Source organism: Cucurbita moschata, unplaced genomic scaffold, assembly GCF_002738365.1.
Source record: "Cucurbita moschata cultivar Rifu unplaced genomic scaffold, Cmos_1.0 Cmo_Scf00063, whole genome shotgun sequence".
NCBI classification, from domain to species: Eukaryota; Viridiplantae; Streptophyta; class Magnoliopsida; order Cucurbitales; family Cucurbitaceae; genus Cucurbita; species Cucurbita moschata.
In genome coordinates, this window is record NW_019268579.1 from 580,702 (window position 1) to 600,147 (window position 19,446).

Below are 19,446 nucleotides of genomic sequence, written 5' to 3' on the forward strand. Positions count from 1 at the left end.
ACAGTTGCAGTATGAGGGTAAAAAAAAGAAAAAAACTATAGAAATATTTAGTTCCCACTATTGTCTAATAACCGATTTAATCTCGAGATTATGAATTTCACCCCTCTCGTGGGTAAAATAAAAGTGTGAGAATTACCGTTGAAAGACATCTACATTGTAGCGTTGAAAGAAATATCCTCAATTTTAGAAAGAAGGAGTAGTAACAATAACTTGATTCAAAGTGTGCAACTCAATTCTAGTCATGTAAAGAGCTTTATGGTCAAATCAAAGTAATTATCGTTTGAGTTCGAAAGTGAGCTCGATTTATGCAACTTGGCAATCTCAGACATTGAATCACTGACTCAAAATTAGATTAAAACACAAAGATGAATGAATCCTGGCCTTTGATTACAGAAATGAAATGAAATCAAATTTACTACAAAATTATATAAATAAATAAATGCCCAAAAAACAAGTCAAAATTTGGGCTTTTTTTACCGAGAGGGCTACTTTTAATCTCTCTCAGCACTATAGTTAATATCTTTTTTTTTTACAGTGCCATTAAAATTTACACCAAAAGAATGAATGAAGATTATTGTTTGTTTGTTTGTATATTTGTTTGGATTAGAATTGAGAAATGCATCTTCTCAAGCAAGCAGTTGGGCGTCTCTTCTGCTTTATTTCTTGTCTCCAAACACCGCCGATATCTTGAGCAATTTTAATGGCATCTGAGGCTGCTCCAGACAGCCCTCTCCTCGTGAATCCAACGGCATAAAGCCCAGATTTCCCTTTCCAACTATGTGGGAATTCAGTCTTTGGGAACCCGTTTTTGGCGAAGAATTCCTTTTCCTGAAACATTAAAATTTCCAAAACAAGATTAGATTATATTACCCTATTTTGTTTTTTTTTTTTTTTAAATGGTCGGACAAATAACATAGTATTATACAAAACAGAGGATTCGAATGTTTCTCTCTCTTATTTTCTCTCACCTGAAGCCAAAATGGAACATTGCTTCTGTATCCAGTTGCCAAAAGAACTGCATCGATGTCCATTGTTTCGCCATTGATGAACTCAACTTGCTTCTCGGTGAATCTTTTGATCCCTGGAACAACCTCAATATCTCCGGATCTGATTTTGCTGAGTGCTCCAATGTCCAAAACAGGGGTTTTTCCTGTCGTGTTCTTGAGCTGCAATGGCCCCATTGATGGCCGCTTTATCCCATATCTTTCTATATTTCCAAGCACAAACCAAGCCAAAATCAGTATCAGTTTATCCACAAGCCAAAGTGGAAGCCATTTCATCAGCAAAACAGCCAATTCGAAAGTAGATTTTCCAAGAATCTCCCTCGGTAGAACATGAACCTATAAAATTACACACAAAAAATGTCAGAAAATTAAAATCAAACAAAAACCCATTTGAAATCTCAGCTTAAAGAATTCAAAAAATTAATTTTTTTTTTTGTTCTTACCGAGCTTCGAACCACCATTGATGGAGAAGCTTCATGATTGCAAAGGTCCAGAGAAACTTCCATACCGGAATTCCCACAACCCACAACCAAAACTTTCTTCCCTTTAAACCTTTCGCCGGATTTATAATCGGAAACATGCAAAACCTCGCCGGAAAATTGGTTGAGACCTTCAATTTCCGGCGTGACACACTCTGCATTCTCGCCGGTGGCAACCACAAGCCAGCGGCAAATGTACTCAACCTCGCCGGAGATGGACTCTGTTTTGACACGCCAAAGGCCACTGGTTTCATCGTAGCGAGCCAATTGAACGCTCTCATTAAACTGTGGTTTAATTTCGAATTTCTGTGTGTAGCTTTCGAGATACTGAATGAATTGCTTCTTGGAAGGGTATTCTGGGTAATCTTCAGGAAATGGAAGCCGAGGAAGCTGGCAAAATTGCTTTGGAAGATGAAGTTTAAGCCTATCGTAAGTCCGCTTTTGCCACAACGAAGCTATGCAATCAGCTCTTTCGATGACCACAAACGGAACGCCTTGTTCTCTCAAACAAACCGCCGTCGCCAGTCCCGACGGTCCGGCGCCGACAATCACCGGACCGTTAACCCAAACGCACCGGTTTTGAGAGAACAAATAGCCTTCATGATCGACAGGATGAAGCAAATTGAACTCCATTTTTTTCCTTCTTCGTTAAAAATAATGTTTTTGTTTTGTGGATTTTGAGACAGAGAGAAAAATTAGAACAAGAGAGAGAGAGATTGGGTTTCTTATAGAGAGAAGAAAGGGTTTGATTTGGAATGATGAAAGGAGGTTGAGAATGGCTATAAATAGAGAAATGGATGCATGTGATGGAAGTGAGGAGGTAGGGAGGGAGGTTTTAGAGTGTCATTCTCAAATCATAAGACTTTGGGTCTCTTTAATTATTTAATCATAAGATATGCTTTTCATATTATTTTAATACACCTTAGTGTACTCTATACTATGCTTTACAAAAATAAAAACATATATTTTTAATTATTCATTCACACCCTCCTTAAAATTATATAATCAAAATTTTTAATTGTCGGTAAAATATTTTTCACAATTTAAAATAATAATAATAAATGGTATGATGTGACATATTTTGGTTGGTTGACAATGAATCTTCACCATTTTATGTATTTTTTCATAAATTAAGATTCATGTAATTAGATATTTAATGTCTCGTTCATTTCATACATTAAATTAAATTTATAACAAAGTTCATAAACTTAGGTTTAAAAATTAATTTCTTTACCAAAATGGGAAGCGATGAAGTCTCATCCTCTTTTGATTCTCTTGGGACCCAAAGAGGATTTTGAGATCCTGGGGTGAATTAATAAAATATTAATATATGAGTCTAGTTGGAAAATGAAAACAATGAAGAAAAAAGAAAATAGCCACGTGGACAGGATGCCAAGTTGTAAAAGTAAGAGCCCCACAAGTGTCCAGCGTGGACCCAACGAAGCCATTCATCACATCCGGATTACATATTGCAATATCCATAAAGCTGTTACAGTTCTCAGAGCCCCCATTCTGCCAACCAGTTTCTGCGTAGAGCCACGTGGTCATCCTACTGTGCTTTCACATAAAGTGAAATAATTTTTGTTTATATCTCTCGCTTTTTCTTTTTTCTTTTTTTTTTTCTTTAAATTTCGAACCATAATTTTTAGTTAATTATATTTTAGACCCTCAGCTTTTGAATATTGTATTTTATTTTTCTTTTATGTTGGGCATAATTGTAATTTAACCTTATAATTTTGGAAATTTGAAAAAAAATAATCAAAATTAATATATTTATTTCAGACTTCTTGATAGTTTGAAGTGTTTAAATCATTTTTGGTTATTATTATTTAGAATTATTAAAAAGAAATTAAACGCCAAAAAGAGTATCCAGAGATGGCGAAATATCATTAGATATTAAACTGTTGTATTTATTTGCATATCTTAATCAACTTTATTTTCTCTTAAAAAAATATTAATTTTTAATCACGAGATGCATGGATGAGTACGTGGAAGGCCTTGAAATAAAACCTCTTATCTTATTCCACCACGTGTCCTTAACTGGACACGTGTCATCAATATAACATTTACGATTGATTTTTAACTTTTAATTTATACTATTTATTTTATTTATTTATGTCTCGGCCCAGAAAACCAAACATTAAACAGTTTCTTTTTTAATTATTTTGGCAAATATTAATTCCGTTAGGTAAATAAATATAAAAATAAAAAGAATTAAAATAAATGAATCATTGGTTCTCTTCTTCACTACTAATTCTATCATTCATTTACTAAACTCCAAGTGAAAACCTACAAAATGACTCATGTTTTAATTAATAAAGTTATCGTCCCATTATTTGGTTACCTCTAATATCATTTTCCCCACTTGAGCTCTCCACCAATCACAACCCGACAAAATGGCTCGTAGTATTTTAAATTATATTTTATTCTAATAAAATTTAAATTCAAATCCTCTGTGTTTCATTAAAAACTTTGTATAGTTTATCGTAGAATATGTTTATTTGTTCATATATCAAATTTGAATCTTACTTTTTCAATAATGTTTTCTGATGGTATGTTTTACGTTATATAACGTAATTGATAAGACATGTCAACAAAGACATCCATATACATATATAATTCATATATCCAGTTCTAAAAAATGACGGAGAAATTATTGGGGTAGCTATCAGTAGCATGGCCGACTTCCCAAAGACGAGTAAAAGAAAACGATATCAAATAATTTCGGGAAGATGATAAAAGGATACATACATATTTGAACTTGGTTGAAACTAATTGAAACCCCTAGCTAGGATACCCTACCAGCTTTGCATTGCCCCACAGCCAGCTTTGCATAAAACTTCTCTCTGAAACTTGACTAGTCACTTTCTTACCTTTTTATATTCAAATTTATGTTCAACTGATTAAGATACATTTTGATCTTCATTAAAATTCGGGAAGCTAGAAATAAACTATGACCTTTAGTTTAGGGGAGATTGTCCATTAACTTGGAGGGTGAGTGGAAAAGAGTATTATAAAAATGAATCACGCGTAAACTAAAAAGAAAGGAGAAAAAGGACCGGACGGCGGTATTGATTCTTTAGTTGTATTGCATGGTCTTATAAATTTGTTGATACCTACTTTATTTTGGTGTTAGTTTTTAGTAGAAAGTTCAAAGTCATCGACCGTCGGTGGTGTGTACACTGGCGGTGCCACTATGACATTATACTATATACTATAAAGTTATTCATTATATACTATAAAGTTATTCATTATATTATACTATATACTAAAAAGTTGTTCTCATTCATTTATATGGATTATATTAATATCTAGTTTGAACATAGTTCAAACATTTCTTAATTTTGTGCTTGACTTATAAATTTAAATTTATGGATTAAGTCTCTATCGACCATAAAAATAAATAAATAAAAAACTTAATTTTTTTTTATCTCTACTTTCTAGAATAATTAGAATACTTGTTATAACCTAAACTTTTGGTTTTCGAGAATTTTGATATCAAAATAATTTATAACTTATTTTTTTTATTATTTGTCCTAAAATGATTAAAAAGAGAGGTAAGTAATTAGAATGTGGGGGTATAAGGGTCATTTCACAACTAAAAAAATAACCCTTTTTTTATTGTAATTATATTTATTTTAAATCATTATTTCACCACTTTTTATTGTAATCATCACATTATTTTAAATGATTACTTCTTATTCTAACTTAATATTTGCAAACTTTTGCAAATTATTAAAAAATATTATCATTATAGAATAATAATAAGTGTCTTTGAGTTCAAGTTCAAAAATTCCCTTTTCACACTAATAGCAATTTTTTATTTTATTATTATTTAAAAAAAAAATCTCGAGTCTCAGGTCAAAAATTGAATCCTTTTACTTTTATTATTTAGTTTTTTCCTATTTTGAAAAATAAATGCAGAGTTTTGACCATTGTAAAGTTTGAATTCAAACACAAAAGGAAAACCACTAATATTATAAAAAATAAAAAATAAAAAAAAGTTTAATTAGGACCCACATTCTCGATTTTATTTTCATAATTAAAAAAAAAAACTAAGATTCCCTTAATAATAATAATTTATATGTCTATAAATTTAAATATTTTAATTATGTTTATAGACTTTAATTTGTAATCTTATTTAATTATTTGAAATTAATACATTTTTATTAAATAAATATTAGTTAATTTATGGCGATGTGATAAATGAATGATAAAAATAAAGGATAGTTAAACTTAAATAAATTAAAAAAAAAAAAAAAAAAACTATCTTGGACTTGCCACTTTATTGTTTTTTTTTTTTTTCAAACGTGACTAATTTCTTTGAGTTATTTACCATGGTAATTTCAAAAGTGAAAGCTTAATTACCAGTTAATTATTCGATAAAAAAATTTAAATTTTATTTTGAAAAATTATTATTATTATAATAAGGGCCATATAACCTAAAATTGGAGGGCTACCCTACCAAGTTTTTAGATCCACTTCAAGCCATGATTGGTTTTATTTTATTTTATTTTATTTTTGGAAAAAGGGTTTTATCAAATATTATAGATTATTAGATTGATGATAACTTCTCAAATTTTATTTGAAAAATAATTAGTATTTATTAATTCAGATAAAATATTTTGTTGAAACTTATGAATTAACAAAATTATAGGTCTTTTAGTAACCATTATTTATATACAAATTCAAAATATTTCAAAGATTTTTCTCTCATACGATATTAAAGAATATATTTATTATATGGCAAAGTCAACTCTATAAATTTACAAAATTGACCCTGATTAAAACTATGTTTATCACTGTGTTTTAACTAACTATATATTGTTAATCATAAATAATAATAAAATGTAATTTAAAAAAAATGAGATTTGAGATTTAGGCAGGTATTTTTTGGGAGGGGGAATGGACACGTGGCGTATCCTAAGGGTGACAAGTGGGAATTGGGATTGAAATTTTATAAAATATTTAATGGGATCCTCAAATGGAATAATGTGTATATATATTAAAAATGAATATAATTCTTGGAAACGTAGCTGCGGTCACCTCCCCCATGTAAGTAAACGTGTGAGACTCGAATCCAAAGGCATAGATTAAATGTAAGCGTGTGAGGCTGAAAGCGATATTATATCTAAGAAGGCAAAACCCACCTGCTCCAGCTGTGTAACGCACTTCCCTTTTCAAGCCTATTCCTCTTCCCAAAAATTTAAATTAACTGAAATTAAATTAAATTAATAAAACTCCTTCCGCGTTCGCACTTTTTCCTTTCCACTTTCCTTCTATTTTCCTCCTCTTCCTTTTTTTTTTCTTCTTTCAATTATTATTCTATTTATTTATTTAATATTATTCTAACACGAGCGTATAGATCTACCGACCTAAATATAGTTTAATAGATGAGACATGATTATATACTTTTATGTAATAAAGATTCAAAATTCTCTTTTCATGTTTGTTTTTTTAATATTATAGATAATAATTATACAATTTTATTAAGAAATAAAATTAGATAATACAAGACAACTAATTTTCATAGGTGACTTATAATTTAATATTGATATTTATTTTATAGGACAATAAATGTAGAGACATTCTTCAACAACCCTTATTGAAAAACTATTTATAATAACTGAAAAAGCATACTAACAATTTATCAAGCAATAACGAGTATATATATTATTTGAAAAACTGATAAAATTGAATTAAAGACTGGAATTAGAAGAAGAAGCCAGGGATTGATATCTTCATCATATGGCTGGGGTTAATTTAAATCAAATTTTTATATAATTATATATTTTTTAAAAATTGGGTCAATAAATTCGGGCCTATAAATCATTGTTGTTGAATTGTCATTTTCATTTCAATAAATATCAAAGATCCAGTTAGGAATACTCACTTCACCCACCGTTTTTTTTTTCTTCTTTTTGGGATTTTGACCCATTTCTGTGAAATTATAAAATTAATGAATTAAGAAGTATTTTTTTTATTGGGCCAAGTAGGATGAAAGAGACAAGTGGGAAGTAGCCAATTGGAAGCTGCCACATCAGGTTCATAGCTAGCCATGTAAGACAATTTCAGAGTATATGTGGAAAATGACACATCTTTAAATTATGAAGTCCTTTGTGAAATATTTATCTGATGTTTTATGTGATAATTGACTCTCTCGATTGTTCGTTTATTACAATTTTGAGAGGAAATGCGATTTTACTTTTAAAAAATAGTTATATATAAACATACTTATTTCTTTCCATTATAAAAAAAATTAATTAAAAATTTATTGATGATCCCAAAACAAAACACGTTTAGATGATAAGATGAGCATTCCATTAAACGTTACTTTGAGTCTTGACCAATCAAGTTGCATCCATTTTGTTCATAATTATTTATTATTTTTTTATTTTATTTTATTTTTTGCACAAAATAATAGTATGGTCTTTAAAAAATTTAATCTCCATGTGACTAAGAAGACAAATTAGAAGTTGATGGAGTTGACTTTAATTAAATTCTAGAATTAAATGATACCAACCGACTTTGTTTTAGGATAAGTTTGAAGGAGAAGATTCATAATAGGGGACCACCGCTCTGAATCTCTCATCTATATATATTATTATTATTATTTATTTTTTAGTTTTTTTTCAACAACATTATTTCTAAATAAAAAGTAAAGGAATTTAAACTTGAAATAATCGAGGAAGTAAATTAATGGCTTGATCAATTAACCAATGCCTACACCAAGAAGCAGAAGGATTGATCCAAAACGAGAAAGTTAAGCCAGGTTTACAGTAAATCGGATATGTTAGTAATAATTATCAAAACTAGAGTTGAAGATATTCAATAAAAATCACGTTTTATTAAAGAGAGAAATTAAATGATTTTAAATATAATAAATAGATTTACAATTTTTCAAATGAGTATATAATATGTAACAAGGGAATAAAAAACAAATTGAATGATTAAATCAGTCACCAAAAAATAGTTTTATAATAATGAAGAAAATAGTTAGTAGAAATGATAAACATGTAATGAATTTTTCAATGTAAAAAAAAAAAAACATAATACAAAAAGTCAAAACTAATAGTCTCTCATTTTAGTTAAATATTTAGTAATAGCATTAAATAAATAAATAAATAAACAATTTCATTGAATTGTCACAACATAATTAATGAGTCCATACCAAAAGAAGTTAATGAAAATGGGGTCTGGAACACAAATAATTGTAATCGTACAAAACTATATTTTATATTCATAACTTCACTCATGCAATAAAGCACATACATTTGTTAAAAAATAATACAAATAATAAATTAATTTGTTAAAAGCTTATAATAAATCAGAAAAAAAAATCTCAAGATAAAGAGCCAGTTTTTTTTTTTTTTTTTTTTAAACTAATATTATTATAGATATCACAAAAATATGTAATGAAAGAGATTCATACCTATGACCAAAAAAAGAAAGCATTGATCACATGACTAATGAACTATATGTACTCAAGTTAAGTCGGCAAATCGGTTAGTGTTATTACTGATAGTGCAACTTATAGATGTGAACACCAATATTTATCAAAATTTGGACGAAGAAAGGTAAAATTTTCAACGCAAAATTAAGAGAAAGTATAATAAAAGCTTTGGGACCAAAAGTAGTAGAAAAATAGACAAACAGGGAAAGTTTTGATTCATAGCCACGGGTGATAGGGTGCATGGTACATGTGAAGAAGTTAGGTGTTTAGCGATTTCCCAAGTGGCAATAATGCAAGAAGGAAGGTGGGTGGCATGGAGGAGATTGGAGGGGACCTTAATTGCTAATTCCATGGACCAATTCCAGGAAGTTGAGGTGACTTGGTCAGGTGAACCTTCAAGACTCATAAAAGTAGAAACTAATAAATTGGAACCCAAAAGGAAGGAGGGAAACGAAAACTACTTCTCCTAAGCCCTTACTCTATTCAACACCAATATATTACTACATCATACCTAAAGTAGCGTTGAATAAATCACACAGTTCAATATACATCAAATATGAACATAAATTGCACATGTTTCTAATACGGGTCATACATCGATTTAGCTCTGATTATTTACACGCTTTTCCAATTGGGCTAAATAATACTTTTCTTTCCTATACTAAAACAATACCTTAAAGTTCAAAAGAAAAATGATTTTCACATTACTCATTATGCCAACTCTATTTTTCTTCTTAAAAAAAAGTGCAAAAACATAAAGTTTAGGGAGCAAATCTGATAGTTAATTTTAATGTTAGATTATCGAAGAGAAATTTCACACCATGCTGACTCTATTTTTCTTCTAAAAAAAGTGTAGAAACATAAAGTTTAGGGAGCAAATCTGAAAGTTAATTTTAATGTTAGATTATCGAAGAGAAATTTCAAACCGCATGGCTTAGAAAAATTAAAAAAAAAAAATCCACAGAATTAAGGAAAAAAGACTATGATCAGCCTCTTATCTAAGCAACGAAGAAAAGTGAGTCGCAAAAATTCATAAACTTATCCAAAATATGTCAATTTGATAGAGTTGCTCTATCCATAATGAAGCGAGTGAATGGGTTGAAAGAATGAAGGTGGTCCTATTGGGCAAAGACGTAGTTGTTGGCTTATGGTCCCGAGCCACAAAGAAGAGAAGGGAGGACCTGTGATTTGGAAGCACTTTGATACAGCTTATTGGAAGGAGCATTTTGGGGAGTGTCAAAATGGCATGTGAAGTTCTCATGGGTGGCCAACTACTGTTTCATTCATTCTCTTGCCCTTAGTGAATCCAACTATGTGACCTTGATTTCTGTAGGTACTTGTCACTGTTCATTTATTGAGTGCATGAGTATATACAGGTCACCTTCGCTCATTTTTCCACGAGTTATTATTTCTTTTTTTTCTTTTCTTTTTTTAATTTCCACGTTCAAATTAGACCTTAAACTTGCCATTCTGTTTAGTAGTTTTCAGTGTCGTGTTTTGGACAGATTTTCGAAAATTAATGTAATTACTAGTCATTAAAAAGCCCTCTGATTAGTTTGATATTTTTCTTCCTTACAGACTCTCTTGATGGGTTTTAATCACCCACCAAACTTTGAAACTGGCACTCTTTCGTTCTTGATACATTTTAGGTTAGATCTAATCTGTAACATGATCCTATAAAATAGACTGTTGAGGTTTTCGTTTGGATTCTAGATTGATCCTTTTCAGGATAAGCACTATTTTCATGGGATTGTAAGGCACAGAAATCCAACGTCAAATGGACTTGGTTTTGGACTCAGTCTAAGTGCTAAGGCATGTCACAAATAGGCTAAGACATCAGTTTAAAGGCCCATCTTCAGATGGACTAACCATGTGGGTCCATATTCATGGGCCCAAACTGGCTTCCACGACAGTGCCGATTCGGCAATTCAGATACATACTTAAAAGCGAGGTATGAAATCAATCAAAGTTTAGTAGTACCTGGAAATGATAGAAGAATCTCACGACAACATGAGCGAGGTTTGTAAAAGTATCCGGCTATACATCGACGATGTCCTCAAAACCAACATCGTGCAAGCTTTCTACTACAAATGAAGGATAAAAGAGTAAGAAAACAACGTGATTTGTACCAAGTAAATATTTTCTTACTGTCTAAGAAAACAACGTGTAATAGATATATGGTTACAAAAACTTGAGACCACAAAGAATGGTGACAGACGAATATAGAGAAGTTATACTTCGAAGCACAGACGTAAAGATCAGTTTATCAAGAATGAACAATTGTTTGCGTACCCATAATAACAGTTTCACTTGAAGAAAGCATCCAATCTCGCATTGGAACTTGTTTTCCTAATTTTTTTGGCTGCAAAACCTGTTGAGGAAAATTCAAAGGAAGGCATGGAACCAAACTCAAAAGGCGCTGCTACTATATCAAAATTCTTGCTTTGGATTGAAATACGTTTCACATTAGGTAACACCTTAAAATCGAGTTAATGTAGTGGGCTGAGAATATAGATTCACGTGTGAGTTAATGATATGATCTATTAGCAAATATTTATTGTAAGAAAGATGCTAAGCATGGATCTGTACGATGTGGAAGACCGCTTCGAGCACCCAAAGCCCGACAACATCCAGCAGCCTGCAGCGTGACACGTAACAGTGAGCAAATTCTCTAGCACCTTGCAAACCATAAATAAGCTATTTAGCAGACTTCCCAACCAGCACATTAGACAAATAACTTACCACCTGGGCAGAAAATGGCAACAACTTCTCTGGTGGCATGTTGGCACATAAGGCTGGAAATGAAATGAAAATCATGATTCCTATTATAGCTCCAGTGGTAAACAAAGAAAAGTAAATAAATAAACTGCGTCAATCTTTTGGGGCGGGTGTTAATTAAGCTGAAGAAAATAAGAACAAAAAGATGTACAGGAAAGTACAAGGATAACAAAGTTATCAGATAAAATTGTTCCTATTACGAACCATAAAGAACTGCTCCAATGAAAGCATCTCCAGCACCAGTTGTATCGACAATCTCGGACTCTGGTATTTTCTCAGCTGTTCCGAGCAACAGCCTGCCGCAAACTGTCCCTATCCCCTCAGCTCTCAATTTGGCCACTGGCTGAAAAAAAATGACGGAATTTAACCGAATCTCATTCATAACCTCATATGTAAACAGACAAATCATTTTGTCAAGGACTATAGTAGGATTGAAGATACGCCAAAATAATGAGATTTTACCGATGAAACAGAAGTTGGAATATTTATTTTCTTGTCCTTTCTGCCCTTGATCACTTCAAGTAGGCTGTCTACTTCAAACTCTTCTAACTGATCAGGTATTTCTGCCAGAAAAAGAGAAACTACCTGTTAATTTTAAATATAAATTAAAATTCACAAAGTCTTGTACCTAAATGATATCCACCGCTTGTGGTGGGCAGCATCATATGATGCCAACGGCATAGCAGAAAATTGATCATCAAAACTCACCATTAGTAATTCTTTCGAGCATTATGCATCCATTTTCACCCAAGGTGACAATCACAAATCTGAGTTTTGGAAGTCGAAGAAGCATGGAAACAAGTGCAGATGGAATCGATGGTGCCTCTGTCCATTCCTGTCCCATCAAATAACGCTTCCATAATTTAGTAACAACAGAAAATATGAGCACATATATATAAGATATAACATGCACGGCATAATAATTATGTATGCTAGTAGATGAAAAAATCAATATCATCTTGCTTGCACGTGGCATTAAAAACACTCCCAAGCAAACACAAAAGTTACTTGAGGCACAAGCAGCTCTACGAGCATGCAAGAAAATTAATAAAGACCAGGGGATCAAAAGTACAAACTTAAAAATCCAAAGCACAATTTAAAAATTAAAAAGATATCCAGGAGAAATATGTACAGTTGGAATTCAATTTCCAGAGGGGAAAATTTTGATGAAAAGGACTACTTCGAAAAAGAGGAACGAAGAAAGAACACTTGCCTGTGGAAATTTTGCTGAGCAGACAACATAATTGGCAAATGTCAGGAGATCATCCAGACCTTCCCTTTTCCTTTCTGCATCGACCAAGACAGGTATATTCTGCCGAGTGGCCTGTAATAAGTAAAATTAACATCCCTTACAACATGGATCAAAAAGGTGTTAGTTACAGACTAACAGCCAGTTCAAAGATAATTGAGAAGTGAAAACAAAAGAAACAAATAAGCCAAAAGCTGAAAGAAGAAAAGTGACGAGTTTCTTTCGATTTTTCACTGTAGGAGAGGAATACAGAAGTCTGGCTCTTAAAAATCTACTTGAAAGAGAATACTCGACAACGCAAGTGAAGCATTAAAAAAAATTGATATGTTACCTCTTGCGCAACAACCAGAGCAGTTTCATACAATCTTGCGTCAAAATATACAATTCTAGCACCATCTAAAGCAGACAACAAACTTGATCGTGAAAGGTCATCTGGCACCATGGGAGGAGAACCAGGGGTGTGGATGCATGTACGAGTGTGTCTAAAAAGGTTCACCATAAATGAATTGTGAGTTTGATTATGTACATTCCTTATAATAAGACTTTTCTTTGAAAGATCAAAATATAAAAACTATGAGGCTATAACAAGAATGTAGAAGGTATATGTTCTTTACGACCCACAAAATATCACTTTGAATTCAATGCGCGACATTGTTTTAAAAGGCTTATGCTTGCTTGCCTCATACAAATTTTTAGCCTCAAGTATTACCCTTCTTTGACCTCTATGAAAAGGCCTCGTACTAATCCTTCTGCCTCATTATAAGACAGAATAATATAAATGCAATATTCTTTAGACAAACTCGCTTGAGTATTTTAGGCCAATATACTACAATTTTGTAATTTAGCTCATCACTAATTGTATAGTCTGCAGCTAATCGTTCAGCAAATAGACGAAGTAGAGAAGCATAAAAATGCAAAAGCTTACGTTTTATTATCCACAATAACATAGGTAAATGGTGAAATACCCCCTTCAGAAACCTGAGAAAATACAAAAATACAAAATCACAAACGTGTTAACTCATAGGAATAACTTAAATTCCCATCACGAAAAGAGAGCAGATATCTTTCAGATAACAAATAGTAGGAAAAAGATGAAATGTTTGTAGAAACACATTTTACATTGAACTGAAAACATTACATTTTATTTTTTAGTACCAAAGTGGGGGTGTGTCCTTTGAACTTCTGACCTCAAATGAACAAATAGATGCAAAATTTACATTTCATTGATAAGAAGAATCAAATTATGACTAAATATTTTACAAATAGTAGGTGATCAGTTCATAAGATAGACAACTGTTGACGAAACATACATGCTAAAGAGAATTTTGCAAACTGAAAAATTCACGAAGCCATTTAAAATGCCAAACTTCATCAGATTAGTCTGGACATCAATGCCAAGTAACAATATTCAGTGGCAGACAGTAATGTAATTCAATAGTAAGAAGTAGACTTGAGAGCATTCAAGCCCTTGTATTCCAAAAGACAACCATTAGCGTTATATCTGTAGGCTGAAGATAACATGCATCATCATAACACTTGCATTAAGAAAAGAAAATATCGTCACCCAAATCCCATGTAATATATACTAGGTGCAAATTACAGCAAAAGGTGGGCAATATTGTAAAGATAATGCAAAAGTCAATTATGATAATGCAAGTCACAGATATTTAAAATTCTGCAACACGAAGAGCTTACTACAAGAAAAGATGTATCGACGCCATCAGCTTCTAGCTCTTCCAATATACTCCTTCCTTGACTATCATTTGCAACCTACAATTTTATCGTGCACGAATATGTTACATACACTAGTTCCATTCAATACTCGGAAGTTGAGCTGGTTAAAGGAAACATGCTAAGGATAAAGTGCAACCTTGGAAATTATCCGTGCTGTTAAACCCAACCGAGCTGCAGATGTTAAAGCATTCCCTACATTTCCCCCACCTTGTATCTAAGAAGTCATCAGCCATGTCAAGCAACAGGTTCTCCAAATGGTTAAAGTATATATAAACTATCATATTTTTGTTGTAAGAACATATTTCATTTATAATACAAGAGGATTTACAAATCCAAACATATATTGAACTTATTACAAGAGGAAAATGAGTGCTACAGATTCTTTTCAAGTAAGCCAAATTCATAGAAAGAACAATATCTAGAATTCCATATGGTTGAAGCCAAGACAGTTCACAATGTTATTGATGGGAACTTAGGGATATTCTGAATCTAGCCTAAAAGTTCCCTTCCATAGGATAAAACAGTACACAGATAAAATAAACAACATAAAAAAGACAAGATAGGGATAAAAAATAAAAAAAAATGACACAATAGAGTTCATTCTATTTTTCTCAAACTTAGGCTATGCTCAGCCTTATGCATCAGAAGAAAACAATGAAGATGAAAATAAGGATTCAATCAAACAAGTGTTTCCCTCTGTGTTCATCTCTAAAAATTAAACTCTAAAACACTCGAAACACCTAGTTGTCGCTTCCCTTCCTTACAAATAAAGGAGGAAAATATCAATTAACTAGAAGAATCCAAGGGCATTATTTGCTACATGCACCAGTGCCATGAAGGCTGACACTTCAAGAACTCTACTCCGCTTTAGGTCTAGCACCATGGCACTCTAGAGTAGCGCCAAGGTTCTTTAACTATTTTATGTTGGCTTTGCATCATGCCGCTCTAGGGTAGCCCCATGACACTTCCTTCTCAAATTCATGGCTTTCTGTTTTGCTGCAATGTAGTGCTCGTTTGCTACCTTTTCTCCATTTCATTTAATTTGGGTTTCGAACGGCCTTTCAGCGATTCCCTAACTAAGCCATCTTGATGATTAGGTTCCACTAATCTCACATGTTATATGCTAAGCTCTACTCCAAACATATTCACTTCCTACGTCTCGGCAAGTCCAGATATTATAAGTATATGTTCCCACTGTCCATTACATTAACACTGAATTACCCGTGGGGTGTATATGAATCATAAATGGTATACTGGTTAGTTAGAACAATACTTCACAGGGCAAGAAAAAATAAGTCTGAACTGAAAACATTCCAGTTTTCAACAACGTCGAAAACTTGACATAATAAATTGGACAAAAAATGATCCTTTCAGATATCTCATCCGAGTCACTTTAGTCAACACTGAATCTTTCATCACAGGATAAAGCCAAGTTCGAGCAAGTCAACATATCACATAGACACAAATTTTAGAAATGCTTAATATATAGCTAAGCAGTCACAAAAATTCACGCCTCGATCGCATCCCTAACAGAAGCGAACATACCTTTAAGCTAGTGGTTCTAATTTTGTCGTCAGGATTTGGATAAGAAGTCACTGCCGCCAAAAAATCAACAGACACAGTACCAACACCAAGCTGCAAACACATATCCGACCATTCAATCAACTTCAATGATCCAATTGATATACACTCATAAGGACAGTGAAAATAAGAGCACAGAGCGATCAAGAGGGAGAGAAGAAAACTCACAACCACGCGATTTTGAGGAATAGGAATCGAAACCGAAGGAGATGCGGGCGAGGACATTCTCGGCCTAAAATCAGAATATCCAAAAAGAAACCGCTGAAATGTAAACAATTAGTTTCGTTTTGATCGGAAAAGGCCGAGCGAAGTAATAATTGCAGGTAAGAGAAAGCAGACCTGGATAATTTGGAGAGGAGAAAGAAGCTTGAAGGGGAATGAACAAGCGTAATGCTTGAAACGAAAGCCGGCAATGGCATCTTGCTTATGAAGTCGAATAACAATACGCCGAGGTGACGCCTGACTGTAATTCTTTTAATGGACTTTCCTCTTCGGGCTTCGCCACCCGTCTCTTAAGTTTTGTTCCACCCTCTTGCCTTTCTTTCTCTCGAGTAAATTTAAAATCAACGATATTATCCTATATAAATAAATCCAGACCAGTGGGCAAAAATATTATCATGCAAATGAAAAAAAAAAAAAAAAAAATACTTTTAGCAGTTCATTTTATATTCTTTATATTTTTACATCAATCGCTAAAATAATAAAAGATTAAAGAAAACAGAATCTTCAACTAATCATACATATAAGACAGAGCGCTAAAAAAACGTAAAAACAGTTAAAATTGGTTGACGTAGTACAGCTGCAGGAATTGCAAAATATTTTGCAAAGTATTTAAAAGATATTTAATTGTTATAAAAGCAATAAAGAGTACTTAATTCGTAATTAAAAACTTACTGATTTCAATTTTTAAAAATAATTTTGATGAATACAATTTCTTTCGGTGTGATTTACAATTTAAAATGACTTCAAAATCTAGGGCCCATCTAAAAATTATTCTTCCTCGTTGTTCTCTTTTTATAATTACTTTTATTTACAAATAATTTATCTGTCTTGTCATTTACTTTTTAGAATAATAACCAAACACTGAAAACTAACAAAAAAAAGTTAATGATCTCTTTTCAATTTTTTAAGTTTATTTAAAATTTCAAAAGTTGCCTAAAAAGTATATATTTGAAAGAAAAAAAAAAGTAGTAAACAAGTCTTATTTCAGAAAGTGAATTACTATCGTTCGGCCCATTTTGTATAATATAGCTATAGTACGTTAAAGTCAATGCTTCCTATATTCAATTACGTTTCCAAAAAAAAAAAAAAAATAGTTAAATTTCTGATTTCTCCAAAAAAAAAAATCTTTTCGAGTGAACATTATGTTCCTACAATTTTGCTTATATCAGATGTGGACTTCTTTTTTTAATCATATCTAATTAATAAGTCACAATTATGGTAAAAAAAACCATTCGGTTAAAAAGGCATCATCCCAAAAAAGAAATAATTTTAATTAGAAAATCCATTTTAAAGTTTTTGAATTTTTTTTTGCAAAAGTAATAAATTCTCAAATCTATAGAAGAATATTGTACTCAAATAAGACTACGAATTTGATGATAATCCTAAAAGCAATTCAAGGATTATCTCATATCACAAAAAATTAGAAAGAAAGAATATCATAAATCTAAATAAAAATATCTAAAAAAATGATAAACTAAAATTGAAAAAAAAAAAAAAAACTCCTAAATTGAACTTCGTATTCTTACTATAAGCTAAATCATAAATCTCAATCAGGGAGTGAAGCTAATGTTACGACCAAAATTAGATTATAGGACAAAGAATAGGAGACCGAAAAAATCAAGAACCAAATAAAGAAAAAAATCTAACATGAAATAAAATAGGTTGAAGCATGAAGCATGAAAAATACTGAGCCACCAAACAAGAGCAAGGAAAAGTTTGGGCAGAAGCTCAAGTTCCTGGTCGGCCTTGGTTTGAGGCTGACCATAAGGTGACGTTCATATGGGGGAGATCTAGAGGGAAAAGGCAGTGCTGATCCTAGTTGTCTCAAATGTCATTGCGGATCCAAAGAATTCTTCAGTAAAATTCTATACCATGTCAATTTCCATTAACATAAAGAACTGAGCTAAAAGAATGGTTCATCATGTAATGCATTATAATTTCCTTCATCGGGAGTTCAACAGTTTAAATCCCCAAATGCGAAATGCACAGGAAAGAAACTCTATATACTTCGAAGTTTGAAGCACAAAAAAGTATTAGTTTAGAAAGCTAACCTTTGTGACTATATCATCAAGGAAGAAAGCTTCCGGTGATCCCGCCCTGAGCTTTTCTACCTTTCTTTTTCATTTTTCTGACCGTAAAACCTGTTGAACAGCAAATTTTTTGGTTTGAAATTGGACTTGAATACATTTTATGATAAATAGAAAAGGCTCAGATTGTAAGCTGAGAATAGATTTCTTATGTAAGTTAATTATTCAGAGGATATACCATCTAAGAAATACTCTAAGCGGATCCTCGAATGTGGAACCACTTCGAGCGCCCAAAGCTCAGCAACATGCAGCTGCCTCGAATCTACAAAATAATGGTGATAATTTTGAAGCGCTTCCAAAACCATAAACAGGCCGTTTACATCAGATTTTTTTCATAGTGCACATTGTGTAACTTACCACCAGGGTGGCGAATGGCATGATTCTCTGGTGGCATATAAGGACAGGTGGTTACAATGGGAAGAGAGAAATAATAATCCATCAGCTTCCTTATTGAACAAATAAAGAAATAAAGACTGCAAAGATTATTCTCGGCGTTGGTAATTAAAGCGAAATCAATTTGAATTTTTAAATGGAAAAAGAACATAACCATGCTTCAGGTTCCTAGTGAAATGGTCACAGAACTTTATGCAGAGAACATTGGAATAATACAATTTGCACACCAGATTTCTCAAGAAAATAAAGGATCACAAAGGTACCAAAGTAAATACTCGTTTCAAGAAAACGTATACAACCATACCGATGAATGCATCTCCAGCTGCAGTAGTATCAACCATTTCAGAGACGTACACTTTCTTCACCCGTTCCCCACTTCCAGCTTTCCACACATTGTCCCTATATCATTAGCTCTCAACTTCGCCACTGGCTGAAGAAAATATAAGAGGATGAAATATAACTAAAT

The 19,446-nt window shown here is 32.2% G+C and overlaps 2 protein-coding genes across 4 annotated transcripts; both read right to left on the bottom strand.

Annotated features, from left to right (window-relative positions):
- Window positions 1–463: 463 nt before the first annotated feature.
- On the bottom strand, window positions 464–2,170 carry LOC111437426 (probable indole-3-pyruvate monooxygenase YUCCA8). Its single transcript, XM_023075398.1, has 3 exons — window positions 1,448–2,170; window positions 969–1,340; window positions 464–828 (listed from the first exon to the last, which is right to left on the bottom strand). Exons 1-3 carry the CDS (start codon window positions 2,114–2,116, stop codon window positions 604–606), a joined length of 1,266 nt encoding a protein of 421 aa, XP_022931166.1. The 5' UTR covers window positions 2,117–2,170; the 3' UTR covers window positions 464–603.
- A 9,167-nt stretch (window positions 2,171–11,337) lies between these two features.
- On the bottom strand, window positions 11,338–18,602 carry LOC111437255 (ribokinase-like). Of its 3 annotated transcripts, none has more exons than XM_023075137.1 (14): window positions 18,552–18,602; window positions 16,618–16,855; window positions 16,447–16,510; window positions 16,243–16,332; window positions 14,834–14,911; window positions 14,659–14,733; window positions 13,889–13,941; window positions 13,295–13,445; window positions 12,928–13,038; window positions 12,423–12,549; window positions 12,177–12,277; window positions 11,919–12,057; window positions 11,679–11,758; window positions 11,338–11,574 (listed from the first exon to the last, which is right to left on the bottom strand). In XM_023075137.1, the coding sequence occupies exons 2-14, from the start codon at window positions 16,695–16,697 to the stop codon at window positions 11,491–11,493; spliced, it is 1,233 nt and encodes a 410-aa protein (XP_022930905.1). In that variant the 5' UTR covers window positions 16,698–16,855; window positions 18,552–18,602; the 3' UTR covers window positions 11,338–11,490. The 3 variants fall into 3 exon arrangements, with proteins under 3 accessions (XP_022930905.1, XP_022930906.1, XP_022930907.1); XM_023075138.1 differs by having other exon boundaries at window positions 11,679–11,731; window positions 18,552–18,597; XM_023075139.1 differs by lacking the exon at window positions 18,552–18,602 and having other exon boundaries at window positions 16,447–16,539; window positions 16,618–16,698.
- Window positions 18,603–19,446: the final 844 nt, after the last annotated feature.

Bases quoted from the DNA above. Each gene is read 5' to 3' on its own strand.
- LOC111437426 (XM_023075398.1), bottom strand. From the start codon at position 2,116: ATGGAGTTCAATTTGCTTCATCCTGTCGATCATGAAGGCTATTTGTTC. The intron at 1,341-1,447 runs GTAAGAACAAAA...GTAATTTTATAG, and splicing joins CAATGGTGGTTCGAAGCTCG to GTTCATGTTCTACCGAGGGA. The intron at 829-968 runs GTGAGAGAAAAT...TTAATGTTTCAG, and splicing joins ATGTTCCATTTTGGCTTCAG to GAAAAGGAATTCTTCGCCAA.
- LOC111437255 (XM_023075137.1), bottom strand. From the start codon at position 16,697: ATGCCATTGCCGGCTTTCGTTTCAAGCATTACGCTTGTTCATTCCCCT. The intron at 16,511-16,617 runs GTCTGCTTTCTC...TTCTGATTTTAG, and splicing joins CTCCTCTCCAAATTATCCAG to GCCGAGAATGTCCTCGCCCG. The intron at 11,575-11,678 runs GTAAGTTATTTG...GTCACGCTGCAG, and splicing joins TGCCATTTTCTGCCCAGGTG to GCTGCTGGATGTTGTCGGGC.